Genomic DNA, 21300 nt, shown 5'->3' with positions numbered 1-21300 from the left:
GTGAAGGAGCTAGTAGGGCCCAGAGAGGCCAGAACGTTGCTCTGTTTTTACTGTATCCTCAGACCAGCTGCCATGGATGACACGGAGGCTGCTCGGCTTCTAATGAGGGCCACGGAGATTGAAACTCCATGGGCAGGGGAGGAGGGCTCAGCTACCGCCCCTCCACGGAGGGGGTCAGAAGATACGGAGCCCCTCCTCCTCTGCCGCTGAGGGCAACAGCCTCATCCCCACCTCCCTCTGCTCCTCCCCTTTTAGATGGAATTGGCTCCTGCGACACCGCTGCGCTTTCCTTCTTGTTAGAATCTTAATATGTGGCTCACAAGCCCCAGCTGCCCTGGCGTGGCAGGCAGGGTCAGAGGTGTGAATTAAAACAACACATGATCCCGATTGCTTCAGCCGGGGGATGCTGAGGCCACTAAAGAGGTTGCTTTCCTTTGTCACTGATAATGAGCATTCCACCGAGGCTGTTGATCTCAAGCTCATCCCTCAGACAGCTTTAAGCACCTTGCCAGCATCATCCAATAATAGTTTGAAGAGCCATCTCTTGTTGAGCACTTTACGAGTACAATTTCATTTAATCATGACATGACTTTTTGATGTAGAGTAAAGTGATGGTCCGGAGATCTCACCGGTTGTCATGATAGAGCAAAAATCTGAGTCCTGGTCTTCGGGACTTTGGAAGGCCCAAGCTCCAGTATCTCATTCTGCCTCAATAAGGGGATATTTCCAACCTGAGGACAGCTGGACCCTCTACCCTAAGAGCCCCCAAACCTCCCCTAGCTGCCCGGGCAAGGCTCCAACCCATTCACTCTCATCACACCTATTGCCAGCCTGCCAGGTACCAGGTGGCATGCAGAAGCCGGAGAAAGACACAGAGTCACACAGAACTGGTCGTCACAGGACTCACCACCCTAACCAACTGCCATCACAAAATTTCCCAGTCTTTAATGTGACCTGTTCAGCCTTCCCAATGCTCCGGCCAACACCCCACTGCTCTTTCATCCCAGCATCTACTGCCTCGTGTCTGCTTCCTTTCACTGGGTGTTATTGTGTGTCACTGACGTCACGACGTCATTTGTGCATTATGCACATGTGGAGGGCACTGGGAATACATTAATAAGATGAATTAATAAGAGCTGGTCTTTGCCCTCATGAAGCACAGGTCGAGAGACAGATAAGCATGGAATCAGTGCAGGGACTGAAGGCCCTGGCTCACGTCCTCACTCACCCCCCTCCAAAGACATGGACTCCATGTCACAGAGTGGCAGTGTGCAGTGATGGGGGTGCCCGGGCCACAGTCAGGAGAACTGAGTTCCAAGCTGATGCCACCATCTGGGAGACAATGGAGATGGTTCTTCAGTTTCCTCATCTGTAAAGTGGGAAGAGCAACCCCTAACCTGCCCCTTACTGAGTTTTAGTGAGGTGCTTTTATTAAGTGAAATTAGTGCATGAAAGCATTTCACAGGATGTAAAATATACAAGTTGTAGTTGTCCTTATATTTATCTTCTGTCTCCTAGGATGCCTACATGAATCTGCACACAGAGTAGATGTTCAGTAAATGTCAGTTAGTGTAAATTAAACGGATTCATTCACCCCGTTTACCACCTTCTGAGAGTCCCCTGGGCTTTGGAGGCCACTGTAAATCCTAATACTGATCACGCTTGACCTGCCTGCTGGGGAGCGGGCTGGAGGATGTGACGGTGCTGTGGGAGCGACCACGGTGCTGTGGGAGCGACCACCATTGAACTGTACCGGCTCCTGGGAGACCACTTGGTTCCCCACCAAAGGGGGGCTGGGCCGAGGGTGGGTGGCCCTCCTTAGGCACAGAGCAGCCTCCCTTGAGGCCGGTAGTCCATTCTTTCTGGGGAACAAACATTAACTTTCTCCTGTTTGGGCTTCCAAACCACTGAGGCTGCCTGCCCGGGACGCTGCCTGTGTCGTGGGCATGGTCTCTAGGGGGACCAGGTCACCACGTGCCCACCCCTCACTAGCTCTTCGCCTCTCATTTCAGCACCCCTACCCCACGGAGGATGAGAAGAGGCAGATCGCAGCCCAGACAAACCTCACCCTCTTGCAAGTGAATAACTGGTGAGTTAGCATCACATGCCCAGAGGCTATCAGACCCAGGGGCCACTTGCTCAGCAGGGGGATGCACAGCAGGGGAAAAGGTGGGAGTGCCCAGCTCACTTCAGTCTCCGCCCAGCCACCGTGCCAGCCCTCCCATGTTGGCTGGAAACAGAAAAGCTGAAATCCACACCTATAGCTTCATCTGAAGCTTCTCAGCGCCCTCTGCTGGGAAGCTGTGTCAAGAACATCACGGAAAACTTGAATAGACACACAGGCGTGGCTGCATCCCAAGCCCACAGGCCCCCAGGCCCCCAGGCCCCCAGGGGTTATCTGCTCTGCTCACAACCTGTGTAAACAGAGCTCAAGCTAAAACATTCTGCAGAGCTGGGAGCCGGAAGGAGGGAGGAGGCAACAGTCCTGACCCACAGGGCTCCCCGTGTTCCCTCCTCTGTGGCTGGCCGGGGTGTCATGGGAATCTCAGAGGGCAAGGTCTGGTGGGTGGGAGTGGACCCTTGGCCCCCCGGAGAGAGATCAGAGATTAGTGCTTTTGACTAAGGAGCTCTTCCTTCACTGTTCAGTCTTGACGGGTCTGGAGCAGATTCCCAGGCCTTCTCACACGTTCATCCCAACTTGTACCCAAGCTCCTGGTGAACTCACAAGCTCCTCAGTGCCCAGGGCTCATCACTGCTGTGCTTTCATACCCTGGACTAGACCCCCAGTCGGTTCCATTCAAGGACCAGCCGGTGGGAGTCCAGAAGCAGCTTAGTGCTCTCTGCACATGTGTGTACACACATACATGTGCACCTGCACACATGCTCACATGTGCTTACATACACGTGCACACACAAGCCCACATATACACATCCATGGGTGTGCACATGCACACATGGACACATACATGCATGTGCGTACCCATATGTGTCCATGAGTGCAGAGACCTGCACGTACCCAAATATGCTCACACCTGCACACATGTGCATACACATGTGCACCCATGCACACATGTGCATACACACATGTGCGTGCATGCACACAGGACATGTGCACACATCTGCTCACACATATTCCCGCCCCCGTGGTGGCTAACTTGTCTCCATCTGACCCCGGGACAGGTTCATCAATGCCCGAAGACGCATACTGCAGCCTATGCTTGATGCCAGCAACCCCGACCCTGCCCCCAAAGCCAAGAAAATCAAGTCGCAGCACCGGCCCACCCAAAGATTTTGGCCCAATTCCATTGCTGCAGGGGTTCTGCAGCAACAGGGCGGTGCCCCAGGGACAAACCCCGATGGTAAGAACTGGGGCTGAGGGTACTCTAGACCCTGGGGTCGGGGGATGGAAAAGGGGCTCCTGAAGCTCCTACAGGTGTGGCTGTGCAGAGTCAAAGGTTGAACGTCTACTCACTTGAGTGGCAGTGTCAGCTCTGTCACAATAGTTAACTCTCCCGATCCCGGCCAAAGGATGTACGTAAAGCCTGAAAGAAGGAGATTTTTTGGTACATATTTTAACAAGTCAAAAGCAATCTCACCAGGATGAGTGGGAGTCCACTGGTGGGCATCTGAGTCAATGGCTGCTCAGCAGAGCCCCCCTCCTCACTCCCACACCCACCCGAAGTTTCTTAGCACCAGTCAGTGTCTTCACGGTCCCCCAGGAGCCAGGGCCATCTATAAATACCGAGGCAGGCAGCTGGCTTGTGAACGGAGGCCAGGAAGAGTTTTGTTTTCCCAGCTTCTCCATCACACCCTCTGTATACACTTTTCTAATTGCCGGTCGCCTGGTGCACAATGAATAATTCAATGAGCCATGAGCCAGGCATTTTATAGCCTGGCATGTGAAGCTAGCTCCGTGTGGGAAGTGGAGTGGAGGTGTACACGTGTATGTGCACACCTTCATGTATATGTGCATGTATATGGCTGTGAACCAGTTTCCATGTGGTGGGCAACAGTCTTATGAGGTAGAGTGGAAATCAACAGATTTTGAGCTAAACCCACCAGGGAGAGAAGCGCAGCAAAATCGTGCCTGACTGTGTTCCTTTGAGCTAATGACTCAACGGTCTGAGACTATTTCCTCCTCTTTAGAGTGAGGATGACAATACCTACTTACAGAATTCTTCGAAAGGCAGCAGTGTCTGCCACACTTACACGGAAACTGGCAGGAAGTGGTACCCAGGAGTGTTGCTGCCTGGGATGGGGCAAGGGGTGGCTGACAGTGAATGGACGGGAGACTTCACACCAGGGAACTGTCCGGCGTAGGCACTCACCACCCCATCCACAGGGGCTCCTGCGCCTGACCCCGGCCTTCTTCTCGCTCTAGGGTCCATCAACCTGGACAACCTGCAGTCCTTGTCCTCAGACAATGCCACCATGGCCATGCAGCAGGCTATGATGGCGGCACACGACGATTCACTGGACGGGACGGAAGAAGAGGAGGAGGATGAGATGGAAGAGGAGGAGGAAGAGGAGCTGGAGGAGGAGGCGGACGAGCTGCAGACAACGAATGTCAGCGACCTGGGCTTGGAACACAGTGACTCCCTGGAGTAGCCGAGCCGCCCAGGTGGCACTGGTCACCGAGCGGGAGAGGAGTGTCATCAGGAGGGCTTCGGGGTGGGGGGGAAGGGGACGGGGCAGGCGGCACAGAGGAAGCTGGGCCCTGGCTTCCCGGAATCAGGAGCTGGAGGAAATGCACAGGAAACACCCGCTCCTTCCCAACCACCAAGCTTCACCGAGAACCCCGGCCCCACTTCCCTAGTACTGCAGAGGACTCAGCGTGGCGGGGCCAGTCGAGCAGCCTGGACGGAGAGGCAGGAGTGAGATCTGGACTCACCGCATCCCTGAGGACAGAGGGCACCCACAGCACCCCCCCACTGAAGGACTTGAGTTGTTTACAAGCCCCACCCTGGGACATGGACCAGTGCTGTTCACAGAGTGAGCCTCTGCCAGGGAACAGTCAGGAGGAAAGAGACAAAGGGGGTCTGGGCTCCACCTCCACAGGGTCCTCAGCTCTTTGAGAGACATTCAAAGGCAGGAGGGAACCAGAATGCATGACTCTGGAGGGAGAGGGGTGCCACGGCGTTACATCCTGTAGAATAAGATGGGACCTGGATTCTGTAGGGCTCCCCTCAGTCCTCCAAGGCCCATGGACTTGGTAGAGGGGGACAAGAGCCATTAGAGCCACCTTCTCTCTCTCTCTGCCTCCTGGAAATCAGTGGTAAGCTGATGGGCTCAAATTATAGGTTAAGTGGAGGCCCTTCACCTGGGTCGGCTTCAGGACACAAGGAGATGGCAAGACCTGGGCTAGGAGCCATATCAAGGCGACCTTGGGGACCACAGCCGTACCCAGGCGGTCAGTGGTGTCTTAGCCCAGATGTCGCAGCCCTGGGATGGAGCTCTCCAGACGTTCCAGGCCTTCCATGGGCTGTTGGAGAGGGTGGAGCCAGGTTAGCTTGGCAGATGTCCACCCCTCCTGTCCCTCGCCGCTGTCCCTCTGCCCCCAGGCTGGCTCCACCAGCCTTCATCCTCTCTTCTTCACTCTATCCTTCTGAGAAGGCAGAAGAAACTTTGGAAAGAAGCATCCAGCCCAGTGTGAAGCCAGGGGTTGGAGAAGGTGCTAGCTACATCCCCCTTCCCATCAATATCCAAAGTGTGGGGGAGGTGCCCACCCACCCGCCTCACTGTTCCACACTCCATCCCCACCACAGCCCTGGAGGAACCTGGGCTCCACAAGGAGGAGGAGTCTTCCCACCATCTGCCCTGACACACAGCCTCCACCCCCAACCCTCAGGCCCCCAGGATTGGCACCCCGCCCTCCTGTTCCCTCCCACCCCTACGGCTGTGAACCACAGGACTGATCACACGTGTGTTTTCCATTGAATTTAATTTAATGGACTTGCAGCTTCATCTGTCAGATGTGCGTTGGCCACCTCCGGCAGCAGCAGGATGTGAGTGGGCTGCTGGGCTCAACTCGAGGGCCCCCTGCCAGGGCCCTGTAAGGTGGAGCAAAAGGATGGTGGCTTTCCTGAGGTCTCCCTGAAATGAATGTATTTCTTCCCCCAAAAGAGCTGATATTTAATGTTTTAATAGGGATTTTTGAGAAACAAATAACCTTATTTATAATCTGGGTGATCCAATCATTTTTTTACTCCCTTTTGATGCCATAGGTAGAGGAAAGTCTAGCTTTTTTGGCGTGAGACTTTTGCAACGTGCAGTGGGATAAATACATTTCCTGTTCTGCTTCATTTTTCTTGTTCATACACACACGCACGCGCACATGCACACACACACATACACCCTTCCACTTATCACTCTGGACAGGCATCCCACCCCACACTCTTGCACACACGTGCCCACACATCCTCCTCCCAGCCCCCCTCCACCTGCCTAATGTTATGCAACCTCTTCTGATGTATCCACCAAACCAGTACTGAATGTGGCCGAGTTTTCAGTAAACCTTATTACCTACCGTAATTCTGGTGCGTGATTCTCTTTTCACGTGGTTAAGGGTTAGGGGGACCCTGGACCAGAGGAAATCTGGAGGCCTCACCACAATCCTTGTTCATTCGACTACCCATGAAAGGGACCGAGGAAGAGGGCTTTCTGGGTGTCCTCAGCTTGCCAGTCTGGGGAGGAAGATGGCCAAGTTTGGCACAATCACCGCAGAGGTATCTTCTCTAAGACAGAGAGCAAAAGACAGGCAGAGGCTCTGCACTGCCCTCTCCTGGCGGTCTGCTGTCATGGCAGGGGAGCTCAGAACTCCATCTCCTCTTCACCTTGCCCAACCCTCAAAGACCCTTGCTTATCCCACCTCCATCGAAGCTGGTGCCAACACTGCCCATCCCCCAGCCTCACATGCCCCCGTCGCCCTATCCCTTGTGTGAAAGGCCCCAGGAATCAGGAAGGATGGGCAGTCTTGACTGACACATTGAATCCAGGAGCTGTGTTTGGAGGGGAGCCTGCCCTTTGAATCCCAGAGTTCAGCACTATATTCCCTGGGGCAGGAAGAATTTGAGAGACAGCTAATATCCCCAACTAAGTGAGAGGCAGCCTTGTTACTTTGATCCTAGAGGTTTCGTTACTTGGGCCATGTGCTGAGACGTCCCGGCATGGGTTTAGAATTCTTCGTTCCCATTGGCAAGGGCTGGCGACAGGAAGACAACTTTCAAAGCAGTGATTTGCGAGGAACAAACTTTTTTCCCTCTTTCTTGTTAATTTTTTAAATTATGTAAGTATGATAACACATTTACAGGAGACTTGGAAAATACAGAGCAAAGTTACATATCATTCCACTATATGTGACAATTATTTTTTGAAGGTGATAAATTAGGATTTTGTAGTTGGAGTTAAGGAACACACTCTTAAGAGATAGCTGGCTTAGTCTAGGATGAAGTGCATATTATACTTTGTTAAAGGGGTTTCGTAATGTGAATTAGAATATAAAAGCCTCTGAAAGGTACTACAGGAAAGAAACCTGTTTAACGTGTTCCCCAAATGTATTTATCTTTTGTTTTTCAAGTAATAGCTAATCAATCGTACTAGCATGGCACAAAACGCATTTTAGGAAACAAACCTCTGAGAACTTACGTAATAGCCTGAGCCCAGCCTCTCCCACCCCTTCCTAAGTTTTTCTCTCAAGTTCTGCCATTTTTTATACAAAGCAGCCAACTAAAAAGTGGTCTCCTAAATCATCTGAGATGTGGGTGGTTGTGTTGTGAGAAGGCAGCAACCTCTGTCTGCGTTAGACCCCGACCCTATCCAACCCGTGGGGATGTCTCAAAGTCCATGTGGAAAGAAAGAGATGGGACAAGGTGGGGTGGGGATGAGGAAGATCTCCTTTATCCTCAAGACGGAGCTGTGATATCCAGACCCTGGGAACGTTCAGACTGACTTCTGGCCCCAACCCCGTAAACCCATCAGGGATGACCTGATTGGAGATTCCTGCCCAAGGAAGTTCTTGACCAGAGCTCAACTTCCTGGACCACGTGACCTCTCTGCTGCCTTGCACATGACCAGATGATGGCATTGACTGTCGCAACACAGCCAGCACGGACTCATTCATTCAAGCACTGAGCAACACTCTGTCCCAGGCAGTGTTAGATACTGAGACTACAGCTGTGATCAACGAAAACACAGTTCTTGCCTTCAGGGAATTCACACTCTAGGGGAAGATTGAGACTGAAAGAGAACTCATCATATCCTCATAATGGTTGAGCTATGACCATATCCTAGACAATAACCTCCAACTTGATCATTCAGAGTTGCAAACAGGAGACACTTAGGTCAAATCCAGCTTACAGTCATGTTTTGTTTGGACCATACTTTGTTTTGGAAAATTTGCGGGCCAACATTTAAGTCAGAAGTTTGCACATAAAATGCGGGTTCCTGATTTATCTCGAAAAATCGAGCAAACAGGCAACCTCGGACCTAGATTCCCACCCAGCCACGGCTGAGGGTAGTTGAGTCACTGCACCCCCTGACAACGTGGCCTCCAGGCTGTCGTGACATTGGCCACTCACGTGGTCTCCCAACACGGAGCTTGAGGGTCAGCTGCCATTTGTTACTGGGCTGCCATTCTTCAGTTGGCTCACTGGCTAATTATGTTTTCTCCTCTCTTTTTTCCTTTTTTTACCTTTCCCTCCAATATTTGAGCAGTTGTCTTTAAAAAGGAAACTTGGGGCTTCCCTGGTGGTCCAGTGGTTAAGACTCTGAGCTTCCAAAGCAGGGGGTATACGTTCCATCCCTGGTCGGGAACTAAGATCCCACATGACATGCAGCCACAAAAATAACAATAATAAATTTTTTAATTAAAAAATAAATAAAAAGGAAAACATATCTCTATACCCATTGCTCCATCCAGAGTGAGAAAACAAGATAATCCAAGAGGGTTCTGCAGTTAAAAATAAAAAATGGGGAGAATATATTTGCCTGTGGAAGAGAAGAATCTCCTACCTTTAACTGCAGAGGTACCTGGGTCTTATAACCAGACGCCTTCAGTCCTGTGTTACCTGTCTGCCTGACCTCCAGAGGGGGTCGTGAGCCTTGGGGCATAAAAGCCACCAGGGCTGCTTGTGCTATACACAGATCAGGTCTCACGACGACTAATCGTTCCCAGATTCTGATCAAGATGCTGAAGACTTTGAGAAACACCGCTCTCAGAAAATCGCTCTCAGTTGCCTTTTAGAAGTTCCTTGCTTTACAGCTGCTCCCATGAACTTCCTTCTGCTAAACACACTACAACCCCCTGAACCTGTTCATCATTCAGTGAGCATCCACGGATGCCTACTATGTGCCTGGCATCGAATGAGAGACAGAGGATGATTCAACTTTGCAGAGTATCCCAGGGCAAGGGTCACAGAGGACTGGCAGAAAGAATGCCAATAGCATCCTACTCCAACATCGCTAGGAGTTGGACACGACTGAGCGACTTCACTTTGACTTTTCACTTTCATGCATTGGAGGAGGAAATGGCAACCCACTCCAGTGTTCTTGCCTGGAGAATCCCATGGACAGAGGAGCCTAGTGGGCTGCCGTCTATGGGGTCACACAGAGTCGGACACGACTGAAGTGACTTAGCAGCAGCAGCCACACGTTTTTATGTAGTTGTGTGCTCAATCGCTCAGTCGCATCCGATTCTTTGCAATCCCATGGACTGTAGCCCACTAGGCTCCTCTGTCCATGGGATGTCCCAGGCAAGAATATTGGAGTGGGATGCCATTTCCTTCTCCAGGGCATCTTCCCAACCCAGGGATCGAACCTGCATCTCTTGCATCTTCTGCATTGGCAGGCGGATTCTTAACCACTGAGCCACCTGGGAAGCCTCACATGTTTCCATGTTTCTGTGGTGGTGTCTTATTTTCATCCCTCGGACCAGGCAGATTTTTTTTTTTTTTTTTGGCTGCACCATGAAGCTTGGGAATCTTAGTTCCCCCTTGAGGGATCAGAGTCCCCTGCAGGGGAAGCGTGAAGCCTTAACCACTGGATGTCGAGGGAAGCCCCCAGGCAAATTTTATTATACCACTGTCAAGTGTACCTTACATTTCTATATTTCTCAGCCTCTCTCTGGGCCAATCTCATTTAGCCCCTTTGCAAATTAAATGCATCTCATTAAACCAAACCCATTTAGGACAATGCCCTTCAGGTGTGTGCATCTTAGTACATCTTTCATTTTAAGACAAGTGTTTGATTTATTTTTCATCTCATTACACTCTTTAGAATTATGTGCATCTCATTACTCAGTGCACTGAGACGACTTATTTCAGGTGTAGACATTACACCCAGTATTAGCAGGCAAGAACTTTTTTTTCATTTCATTACAAGCCTGACAATTTATGTACATCTCATTACAATCAGCCATTTAAGACAATTCCCTTCAGTTGTGTACATCTCATTATACCTTTTCATTTTCAGATTTTTTTTTCCATCTTATTACACCTAAGCATTATCCAGAGCACTCACATCAGGTGTGTAGTTTTCTCATCCACCTGTTCTTTCGTGCATTTCTGGGTGGTTGTTCCCCCAATGGTACTGCAACATTTTTATGACATCAGACTCATGGAAGGCCAGCTTTGCCCACCTGTGGGCCTCCCGTGGCTCCTCTGCAGCAAAAGGAAGAACACTGGATTCCCCTGGATTTGGGGGAAGACTCTGGCAATACAGCCCCTCACACACAGGGACCATCTAAATTTACTTCCTCCCTTGTACAGTGAGAAAGCGAGAAGGGATGGTTGCTAAGTCCGCCTTCGGGGGATCTTCTATGTTGTCCTACAGATGACAGTACTGCGAGCCCCCAGCATCTCCTAGGAGTGCCGCTCCTCTGTTGGGAGCCCCCACCCTGCTGGAGAAGCTGAAACCACATCACCACCCAGGCTCCCAGCAGCCGGGCTTCTCCACACTTCCTGCTGCCCCTTTGACTGTATGGTGCTCGGTATCCACGTGGGGTCAACATTTTGGAAAGTTTAGTCGCTCAGTCATGTTCAACTCTTGGCGACTCCATTCATTGTAGACTACCAGGCTCCTCTGTCCCTGGGATTTTCTAGGCAAGAGTACTGGAGTGGGTTGCCATTTCCTTCTCCAGAGGACCTTCCCGACCCAGGGATCAAAGCCGGGTCTTCCACATTGTAGGCAGACACTTTACTGTCTGAGCGACCAGGGAAGTCCCTCAACATTTTGGAAGGAGATGAAATAACCCAGCACTCTTGTGATGAAATCCCCCAGCACCTCCCGGTTCAAGGCCATCTTCATCTATGACATCCCAACTCCCACCCTTGGACTACTCTGCTGGGGGCACCTTAGAATTGCTGAGCAGGCTTTTGGAGGTGCAGGCACCCAGGTTCTATTCTTGATCTGCTACAGCAGACCCTCCAACGGTGGGCCGAGGTCAGTGCATTTTGAATAGCAACCCAGAGATGCCGAATCACTGTCTCACCCAAGCCTGATTTCGGAAAAAGCTCTGCGGCCAGTCGCTCTGAACTGAAAGAGCCTTGTGGCCCTCAGTACCTCCCCCTCCAGGGGTCTTTGCAGGTGACAAGGATCCAAGCCTAGAGTGAAAACAATCGTTTCTCAGTCCCGGAAAGGGAACTTAAGGTCATTAAACCCAACTTTCTCACCCTCTGTGTGAGCCCCATCCACAGCATTGTAAATTGTCATCCACCTTTACCATCCACGTCCAGCGAGGGAACCCAGTGTCTCCCGGTGATCTCGCCAACCTCCACCCTGCGAGCTGAGAGCTGCCCTCTGGCGGCGGGGGGAGGAAGTGGCGGTCTTCCAGGCTTAACGCCTATGCGAGAGATTGCAACACCTTTCCCCAACCTCTAGAGTGAAAGTCGTGTCGGACTCTTTGCGACTCCGTGGACTATATAGTCCTTGGAATTCTCCAGGCAAGAATACTGGAGTGGGTTGCCATTCCCTTCTCCAGGGGATCTTCCCAACCCAGGATCAAATCCAGGTCTCCCTCATTGCATGTGATTCTTTATCAGCTGAGCCACCAGGGAAGCCCAAGAATGCTGGAGTGGGTAGCTTATCCCTTTTCCAGCGGATCTTCCCCATCCAGGGATTGAACCAGTGTCTCCTGAATTGCAGGCAGATTCTTTACCAACTGATTTACCAGAAAGCTCCTTAGGCCCCACCTGTGTGGCCTAATCACAAAGCATGTGAGGCTTCTCAAAGTGTGTCTGGGGTGGTCTGTGTGATTCCTCTGCTGTCACTCCACCTGTCTCTTTGCCAGTGAAAATAGAATCTTTTCTCTAAGTGCAAAAATAAATGTGACTTTGCACTGCCCCTCCTCCACTGCCTGCCTTGAGTGAAATTGCTGAGAAATCAGAACATGATCCAGCTCTTTGCTTGTCTCTTTATGCAGGAGAGCCTGGAGGCCATGGGTTCTAGAGTCAGATGGGCCACCACTAAGCAGGATTTAGAGAGCATAAAGGGTGCGGTGGGGCTGATTTTAGGGGAACAGGTCACACCCTGTCTTGTTTTGGTCTTGTTTTCAGATCTTCTGTGACCACTGGTTTGAAAAAATGATGAGGCTCAAGAAGCCCTGGGCTCAGTTCTTTCTCTTATGTTCCTTGAAGTTTACCAGCAAAAATAAAAGTCACAATTTCTTGAGCACTTTGCCTATATGCTAGATACTGTAAATGATTCAAAACAACCCTGAGAGAATTACTGGTATTATTGCTAATATTAATATTCCCATTTCTAAAATAAGGAAATGTGTGCATGCTAAATCACTTCAGTCATGTCCGACTCATTGCAACTCCATGGACTGTAGCCCGCCAGGCTCCTCTGTCCATGGGATTCTCCAGGCAAGAATACTGGAGTGGGTTGCCATGCCCTCCTCCAGGGGATCTTCCTGACCCAGGGATCGAACCCACGTCTCTTATGTCTCCTGCATTGGCAGTCGGGTTCTTTACCACTAGCACCACCTGGGAAGCCCCAAAATAAGGAGATAGAGAAATTAAATTTCTCAAAAAGTATTCAGCGAATATGTAGTAGAGCTGGGATTTGACCCCAGGCCTCAAACCCACGCTCCTTGATTGAGATAATTTGCCTCCTGAGCTTTGGCCTGATCAGGGCTGAGCTTCAAGGCCAAGGGAAGAGACTCCTCTGGTCCCTGAATTCCTTGGAGGTCCATGCATGCCTGCATCTGCCTTTGCTTTCCTCCTCTTAGTTTCTGAGATGAAACAGACTTCAAAGACATGGGGTCCAGGACTTCCCTGGTGGACCAGTGGTTAAGACTCTGTGCTTCAATGCAGGACATGCTGGTTCAATCCCTGGCTGGGGAACTAAGATTTCACATGGTGCACAGTGCAGCCAAAAAAGTTTAAAGAAGTAGGATCCAGACCTTAGCTGCTTCTCCCACAACAGATCATCTGCCCACTAGTCCACTGGCTCCCACTGGAACTATTTACATTTGGGAGGAGGGGCAGGACGTAAGCCCTTAAGGAATTTCTCTGCGTCCTTTTCTAGTAGAGATGGACGCGTGAGGTCAGTGAACTGACAGTATGACAGCAGCCCTCCCTCCCTCACTTCCGGCCTCTGCAGATGATGCCCTCCGTTCTGTTCAGAGGGCAAGGCCAGATTCCTGGGTTTTTTAGGCTGGAATACTGAGGGCTTCCCTGCTGGCTCAACAGTCAAGAATCCACCTGCAATGCAGGAGACCCAGGTGCGATCCCTGAATCTAGAAGATCCCCTGAAGGAGGAAATGACAACCCACTCTAGTGTTCTTGCCTGGGAAATCCCATGGACAGAGAAGCCTGGTGGGCTACAGTCCATGGTGTTGCAAAGAGTCAGACACAACCAAGGGACCGAGCAGGCATGCACTGAGAGTAAAACCAGGTTGAAAGATGGAAGGACAAAGAGAAAGGAGCTCATCTCTGGGAGATAGAATGGAGCATGGAGCCTAGATGAAGTGGGGGAGGCTGCTGAGAGCAGAGGGCAGGCTCAGGGACCCCAACATGGTCAGGTCGGGAGCGCTTTAATGGGAGAAACAAAATGGTTCTGTTTGAGGAGGAGTAGAGGAGAAAGAAGTGGAAATACATGGGACTGGAGGACAGACCCCTGTCCTTTCACTGACTCCCTCCTCTGGTTCTGTGATTCATTTTCCTGTTCTCTGGCAGTTGGAGAGTGAAGAGAGAACCAAGACGGGGACTTAGGATAGAGGAAGAAGAGAGAGGGAGGGAAGGGGAGAGAGAGAGGGACTAGATGTGCTTGTGTCTCTGGGGTTTTTCAGACAAAGCTATTATCAAAATGCCAACCAGCTCCTGCCTGGCCGATTTGCATATTCCATGCTGTGCTCTTTGAAGCAGGATGAATATGCATGAGGGCCTGGGTGGGGGTGTGGAGCTGCAGGGCTGTGGGCTAAGGTGGCTCATTGTTCTTTTTAAAGAAAGGCATTAATATGAAGCTAAGTACCTTCCTGGTCAGCAGAGTGGCCTGTACGTCCGCCTCTCTGGTGAAGAGAGGAAGAGAGCAAAGCTGAGGCTCAGACAGAAAGCTTAAGGACTCTCCTCTCATCCTCCCAAGAAAATAAATAATCAGGCCCCAACAAAATGTGAGTGTCTCTTCTCCAAGAGCGGCATCTAATTACTCTCCCCTCCACGCATACTAATCGTGGAGGCTGGCCCTGGTGAGAGTCACCTCTCCTGGCTCCTTTGGAGATGAAGCCCCCCATCTCCGATTCAGGCTTCTGCTGAGGAGGGGGTGGCCCCTGGTGCCCCCTGCCCCTGGCCTTTGGTGAGACGAAGTGGTCTGCATAACGGGGCTATGCAAGGAGTCCCTAGGACACAGTGGTGCTCAAAGCCCACAGAACAGATTCATCACATCCATTAGGACTTGGCTCATCATGCATCCTATGACATCCAGAGGAGCGCACCTTTTTGGATTTTTCGCATCTCTTGCCTGACCTCTAAGTGAAGACAGTTCTAGTCCAGAAAATACTCCAGTGCATATGCAAAAGGTTTACTTCATTTTAAAAATCCAATTTATCCCATAAAACGCATTGCCCCAACACCCTTCCCTTTGGGTTTTCTTTCTGAGATACCCCATCTGTCTCCCACGCTGAAGCAGAGATACAAGATTACGGAGTGTGAGGACATTCCATTTGGACAATAGCTTGTCCCCACAGGGTCATTGTGGCTCAGCTGGTAAAGAATCCACCCACAATGCGGGAGACCTGGGTTCGATCCCTGGGTTAGGAAGATCCTCTGGAGAAGGGAAAGGCTACCCGCTCTAGTATTCTGGTCTGGAGAATTCCATGGACTGTATAGTCCATGGGGTCGCAAAAAGTCGGACACCACTGAGCAACTTTCACTTTCACAGGGTCATTTGTTTCAACTCTACACAACTGAAGGCTGGCGTCAGGCCCTACAGGGACATTTCCTCACCAGGGCTGGATCAGATTAGGCTTCGCAAACCCACATGGAGGCCTTCAGTTGATGGAGACAAGCCTCGGTAAAGGAGCCCGCTGGCCAGGCCAAGTCCCACCTGCCCAGGAGGGCACCTGCAGGACTTGTCTCCCCAGTGCTCTGGCTGAGAGTGGACACCCTGGGTGGACTTGAGTTTTGCCGTCCAAACTGACTGGGGCCTGAAGAATCATCTGCCCTGGGACTCCTCCTGAAAGATGAGGGGAGGAGAGGTGCAGTCACGTGTTAATCACACTATCCATGCTTTCCAGGTTCAGTCTTCGAGAGTCAGGGCTCCAGCAACTCTCAAAGTGTCTCTGAACTTAACACAAACACCAACTGCCTGGAAATCGCATTAAAATGCAGCTTCCAGGGACTTTCCTGGCAGGCCAGGGTTAAGACTCTAGGCTTCCACAGCCGAGGGGATGGGTTCGATCCCTGGTCAGGGAAACTAAGACCCCACGTGCTACATGGCATGGCAAAAAGGAAAAAACCTGCAGCTTCTGACTGGGGTAGAGGATGGGTGGGCGGGGGATTGCGATCTGAGCTCTTTACATTTGTAATAAATTCCTAGATGTTTTGTCTCTGCTGCTGGGTTGGGCCCCACGTGTTGAGGAGCAAGGACAGAGGAAAGAGCGATGCAAAACCAGAGGCATGGATCTACCGTCCCACTTGGCTCCCGATGTGGGCCATAGGCGAGAAACGGCAGTCACTGCTCCCACCCCTCCTCCGAGACTCACCTCCTCGGAGATGGAGCATCTCCTTGACACTTGAGATTTATTTTTACCTGCCAGCCGCTTTGATTAGCTTGTCACTGCTGCTTCAGACACCTGCTGGCAGGATAAATTGGGGGAAAGGAGCGGCTGACCCAGATATGACAAACCCTAGGCAGGAAGGCAGGCTCCTGGGGAATTCACTGCTCCCCCAGAGCTGGCAAAGCGTGAACTGTGCCAAGGACCTCACCCTGCCAGTGGCCCTTTGCCCCGTGACCGTGGCACCAGGGAACGCAGAGCTGCAGGTGTCCCTTTTGTCAAAGCTCGGGTACTTAGGTCCACGTGCTGAGCCTGAGCATCGGTACAACTACCTCGTGCTCTTTCCATTTTCCTGTAGTGGCCAGGGTGCCGTCCACATGGAAGCCCTGCTCTGCGTGGATGCCTGAGTTGGAGAGCTGCCGGCAGTGGGGCGGTTTCCCTGGTGGGTCCCCCCTCCCCCCCGGGGGAGATTGCTACTGCTCTGTAGCAGAGCTCCTAGAAAAGCAGAGGCCCAGGGAGTGAGAGAGTGCCTAGATGCCTTCTACTGTCACCCGCGTCCATCTGTGACCTTCTAGGGAGCTGCCCGTGGGACGAAGCACAGCTTTCCGTGTGGCACACAAACACCAGAGTCCTAAGGAGGCGTGGAGATCTAGGTGCGCAAGAGGCAAAGCGCCAAGCTGACTCCACCGCTTTGAGCGTCTCTGCTTCTTGGTGTCCTCGTCCGTCTATCAGGGCAATGCTGAGACGCAAGATGATTTCGAGGTGATTATGACAGTGGCAGGTACATAGCAAGTACTTGAGAAAAGTTTTTAAGACAGAAACGAAATTGTGCAATTTGCAGAGAGGTGGATGGACCTAGAGACTGTCATACAGAGAGAAGTAAGTCAGAAAGAGAAAACAAGTATCGTACATTAACGCATACATGTGGAATCTAGAAAAAACAGTGCAGATGAACCAATCCATTGCAAAGCAGAAATAGAGACTCAGATGTAGAGAACAAATGTATGGACACCGACGGGGGAGAAGGGTTGGGATGGACTGGGAGGTTGGGATTGACATATATACACTGCTATGTATGAAGTGGATGGCTGGTAAGGACCTACTGTATAGCATGGGGGGTAAAAGTCCTGTTTGTAGCACATATATTAAGTTAACCTTAAAAATGCATTCCGATATATATTAGGTGCAAACACTGATTCCACTTATATGCAGTACCTTGAATAGTCAAATTCATGGAGTCAGAAAGTACACTGGTAGAAGCCAGGGGGCAGGGGTTGGGAAGGAGGAAGGGAATGAGGAGTTCGTGTTTAATGGGGACAATTTCAGTTTAGGAAGGTGAAAAAACTGGGGAGTTGGACGATGGTGGTAAGAGTCACACAACAAGATGAATGTACTTAGTGCCACTGAACTGTAAGTTCAATATGGTTAAAATAGCAGGTTTTATATGACATGACTTTTACCACAAGAAAAAAAATAGATTTTTTTTTTAAAGATGGGACTGGGAGAATCCGCAGAATGAATGCCATTCAAGCCAGAAGATGGAAGCCAAGACAGTTCAGGTTGTGCCAAAGCGGAGCCCCTTCCAGACACACGGACAGCTTTCACCTGCTGGCTGGTTGCAGCTGCCTGTCACCAATGCCGGGGACAGCATGTGGGAGGCGAGGGCCTCGGGGAGGTGGGGAGGACACAGACAGCCAGAGGCCACCAGGGGTCAGAAGGGGCGGTCAGGAAAGCAGCCGCAGCCCCCACACCGAGAGAGCCCAGCGGAGCTCAGCCGTCCAGCCCTCAGACCTCAGGGTGTCGACCCGGCCATCCCAACAGGAGGCACTAGAGCCGCCCTGTTACCCCTAAGCCTCACTTTCCAGCTGCTAACTTCCCAGTCTCCTCCCCAGCCAGTCCTTCCTACCACACCTTGTGTGGCCCCATCTGGAACTGTCAAGCAACAAGATCTTAGGAGTCTGTGGATGGCCTCCTCCCTGTGTGGACAATGGCAGCGCCACCAGAACCCACCAAAGGTCACAACAGGTACCACCCCATCCCCTAACACCCCACCGCTGCCGTGCCCAGGAGCCTTGCGTGGAGGCAGCGACACGTCCTTTCTCTGGAGGTTTGTACCAGAGCACCGAGGGACACCACACGCCAAAGCACATGAAGCATACTAATTAAATGAAGGTTTATTTCAAAATTAGTCTTAGAGTGGAAGCTGTTTTTGAGGGCTGGAGCCAGACTACATCATGAGCGGTGACAGCATCTGCCTCCCTCCAACACGGGCGGAGAAGAGGCGACGTCACCAGCCCTGCCCGACAGTCATGCATCCAATGGTTACTAGGACTAGAAGCCAACAGCAAAGGACCCCGCGCGTTTGCTCATGTTTAATCCGGGTTAAGCTATACACGTTTAAATACACGGCGGAGGCTACGCGGTGTCATGCAGTCCCTGCGGTGGGATGACTCTTGCTCGGTGACCTCCGCAGCAAGGCTGCTCCCAAGGGCAAGGTTAGGTGGGACAGAGCACTGGAAAGAGAAGAGAGAGGGCATGTCAGAGCAAGTGTGGGGCCGGACCTCCCGGCCCAGGGTGGCCCTGACCTCTTGCCAGTGTCCTGAGCAGAGAACCACCCGCCCCCTTAGAACCAGGGAAGGATGGCAATCACGTGTTTTCCTTCCAGAAGGAGAATGAGCCACTGATGGCTGGTGGTTCAGTGTAGTGATGAAGTGGGTCTTCTCTGCTGTCCAGCCGCCTTGGTTCAAATCCCGGGTCTGGCTGTTATTAACCACAACCTTCGGGAAATAACCTGTGTCTGTTTTTCTTCATGTATACAGTAGCCTGTGCCTCTGCCCAGCCCACAGCGTTGCTCAGAGGCAAACAGAAAGTGCTCATAAATGTTAACTAGTTTTATACATTCACTGACATTTCAGCTGATCGTGAGGGGTAAAGTCTAGCCCCTGGGCTCCCAGACTTATAGAACCCATTTCCACAAACCTCCTCTGAGAAACGGGATGCTCTTTTAAAATCTTTAAGAGCCAGAAGTTCTTCCTAATGTTGAGTTCTTCCTAAATCCATCCTGCAGAAATTTAAGATTCATCTTTCTGATCCTTACAGAACAGTACAGCTCAGAGGTTCTAAACTGAGGTCTACAAGCCTTCAGAAACTGCACCTAAGGTTGTCTGCGCCTGTGGAGCAAAATCTAACGAGAAAAAGGATCTGGACTATGAATGACAGCCAGTGGAAAGTGTTACAGAGTCGACGTTTGTGTCCCCAACCCAAGAATTCATGGTGAAGCCCTAACCCCCGGGTATACGTGGAGATGGAGCCTCTGAGAAAGAAAGGTTAAAATGAGGTCATGTGGGTGGGGTGCTGATCTGCTAGGATTAGTGTCCTTGTAAGAAGAAGCACAGAGGCTCTGGCACTCTCTCATCAACAGAAGAAAGGCCATGTGAGGACATAGCAAGAAGGTAGCTGCTTGCAAGCTGAGAAGAGAACCCTCACTAGAAACCCGATTTACTGGCCCCTTAATCATGGACTTCTACTCTCCAGAACTGTGAGAAAATTAATTTCTGATGTTATAGCCACCCAGTGGTATTCTGTTTTATCAGCCTGAGCACACTAATATAGATATTAACATCCCCCAAAAGAAAGACAACCAGATGGTAGCTGTCTCTTAATGGAAGTTCTCAACCACTGATAAACTAATGCTTTCCAAAAAACTGTGGATGCTAGTGTACTGAGTCCCCTGGCCCTGCCCGGTCCGGTCTGGTGTGGATGCTCTGAATGTGTTCAGCCCTCTGGCTCCGCTGGACAACAGGAAGTGCAAAAGGCGGAAGAACATATTAAATGAAACCACGAGGACGAAACTAACAAGGAAAAGCCAGAATAAGGAAATTCTATGGATTGAATCACTTGGTTTTTTCATGAAATAAAATTCAAAGGATGTGAGAGATGAAGGAAAGGGGAAACTGTATATATATTAAAGTGAAAGTGAAGTCGACTCTTTGCGACCCTATGGACTGTAGCCTACCAGGCTCCTCTGTCCATGGGATTTTCCAGGCAATAGTACTGGAGTGGATTGCCATTTCCTTCTCCAGGGGATCTTCCCGACCCAGGGATCAAACCCGGGTCTCCTGCATTGTAGACAGACGCTTTACCATCTGAGCCACCAGGGAATATATATTAATAGAGATTTAAAAGACATCCTTGGTGGTCCAGTGGCTAAGGCTATGCACTCCCAATGCAGGGGCCCAGGTTCCATCCCTGGTCAGGGAACTAGATCCCACATGCAGGAGCTAGAGAGTCCACATTCTGCAAATAAAACACGGTGCAGTCAAATAAATAAAATGAAGAGATTTAAGAGAAACATTATGAAATTGTAACGTATGGAACTTCTTTGGATCCTAATTCAAAGAAATAAACTGAAAAAATTTTACAGGGAAATCTGAACACTGGTTGAAGAGTCAAAGATACTTTGGGACGGCGGGGGTCGGGGGTGGGGCCAATGTACATGGCATGAGGGATCTTAGTTCCCCAACCAGAGATTGAACTCTTGCCCCCTGCAGTGAAAGTGTGGAGTCTTAACCACTGAACCACCAAGGAAGTCCCTCAAAGATACTTTAAAATGTTGTATTTTTCTAGCTGTGATCATGATCTTGTGATCATGTTTTAGAAATACATACTGAAATACTTATGGATGAAAAAAGATATAATGGTTGGTATTTGCTTCAAAATAATATGGAGGGGAGAAGCTGGGTATGGTTATAAATGAAACTAGATCAGCCAGGAGTTAATAATTTTTAAAGCCACACGCTAAGCACGTGACGGTTCACTATCCAGGGGTCTCCAACCTCCAGGATCTAACGCCTGATGATCTGAGGTGGAGCTGATGTAATAATAATAGAGATAATGTGTCCAATAAATGCAATGCACCTGCATCATCCCCAAACCATCCCCTTCCCCTCCCCCTGGAAAAACTGTCTTCCACAAAACTTGTCTCTGGTGCCAAAAACGCTGGGTACTGCTGCACTACACCATTTGCTCTACTTCTGCATATGTTAAATGAAAGATGAAACAAAAAACTATCATCCACAATGAAAGATGAA

At 50.6% G+C, this 21300-nt stretch overlaps 2 protein-coding genes across 16 annotated transcripts in view; one reads left to right on the top strand and one right to left on the bottom strand.

The window, feature by feature from the left end:
• PKNOX2 (PBX/knotted 1 homeobox 2) overlaps positions 1 to 6531 on the top strand; it is a 298210-nt gene extending 291679 nt beyond the window's left edge. For all 9 annotated transcript variants that reach the window (XM_086385524.1, XM_086385522.1, XM_086385523.1 and 6 more), the window contains 3 exons: positions 2013 to 2089; positions 3181 to 3359; positions 4382 to 6531. In XM_086385524.1, coding sequence (XP_086241650.1) covers positions 2013 to 2089; positions 3181 to 3359; positions 4382 to 4608 — 483 coding nt within the window. In that variant the 3' untranslated portion in view covers positions 4609 to 6531. The remainder of the gene's footprint in view (positions 1 to 2012; positions 2090 to 3180; positions 3360 to 4381) is intronic.
• An 11835-nt stretch (positions 6532 to 18366) lies between these two features.
• FEZ1 (fasciculation and elongation protein zeta 1) overlaps positions 18367 to 21300 on the bottom strand; it is a 43039-nt gene continuing 40105 nt past the window's right edge. For all 7 annotated transcript variants that reach the window (XM_086385511.1, XM_086385507.1, XM_086385513.1 and 4 more), the window contains exon 10: positions 18367 to 18723. In XM_086385511.1, the coding sequence (XP_086241637.1) occupies positions 18707 to 18723 (17 nt within the window). In that variant the 3' untranslated portion in view covers positions 18367 to 18706. The remainder of the gene's footprint in view (positions 18724 to 21300) is intronic.

The sequence above is a fragment of the Bos grunniens genome, chromosome 29 (genome assembly GCF_055505025.1).
Source record: "Bos grunniens cultivar Pamir isolate PY7600 chromosome 29, Bosgru_T2T1.0, whole genome shotgun sequence".
Lineage (NCBI taxonomy): Eukaryota > Metazoa > Chordata > Mammalia > Artiodactyla > Bovidae > Bos > Bos grunniens.
This window is presented reverse-complemented; position numbering and strand designations above follow the sequence as displayed.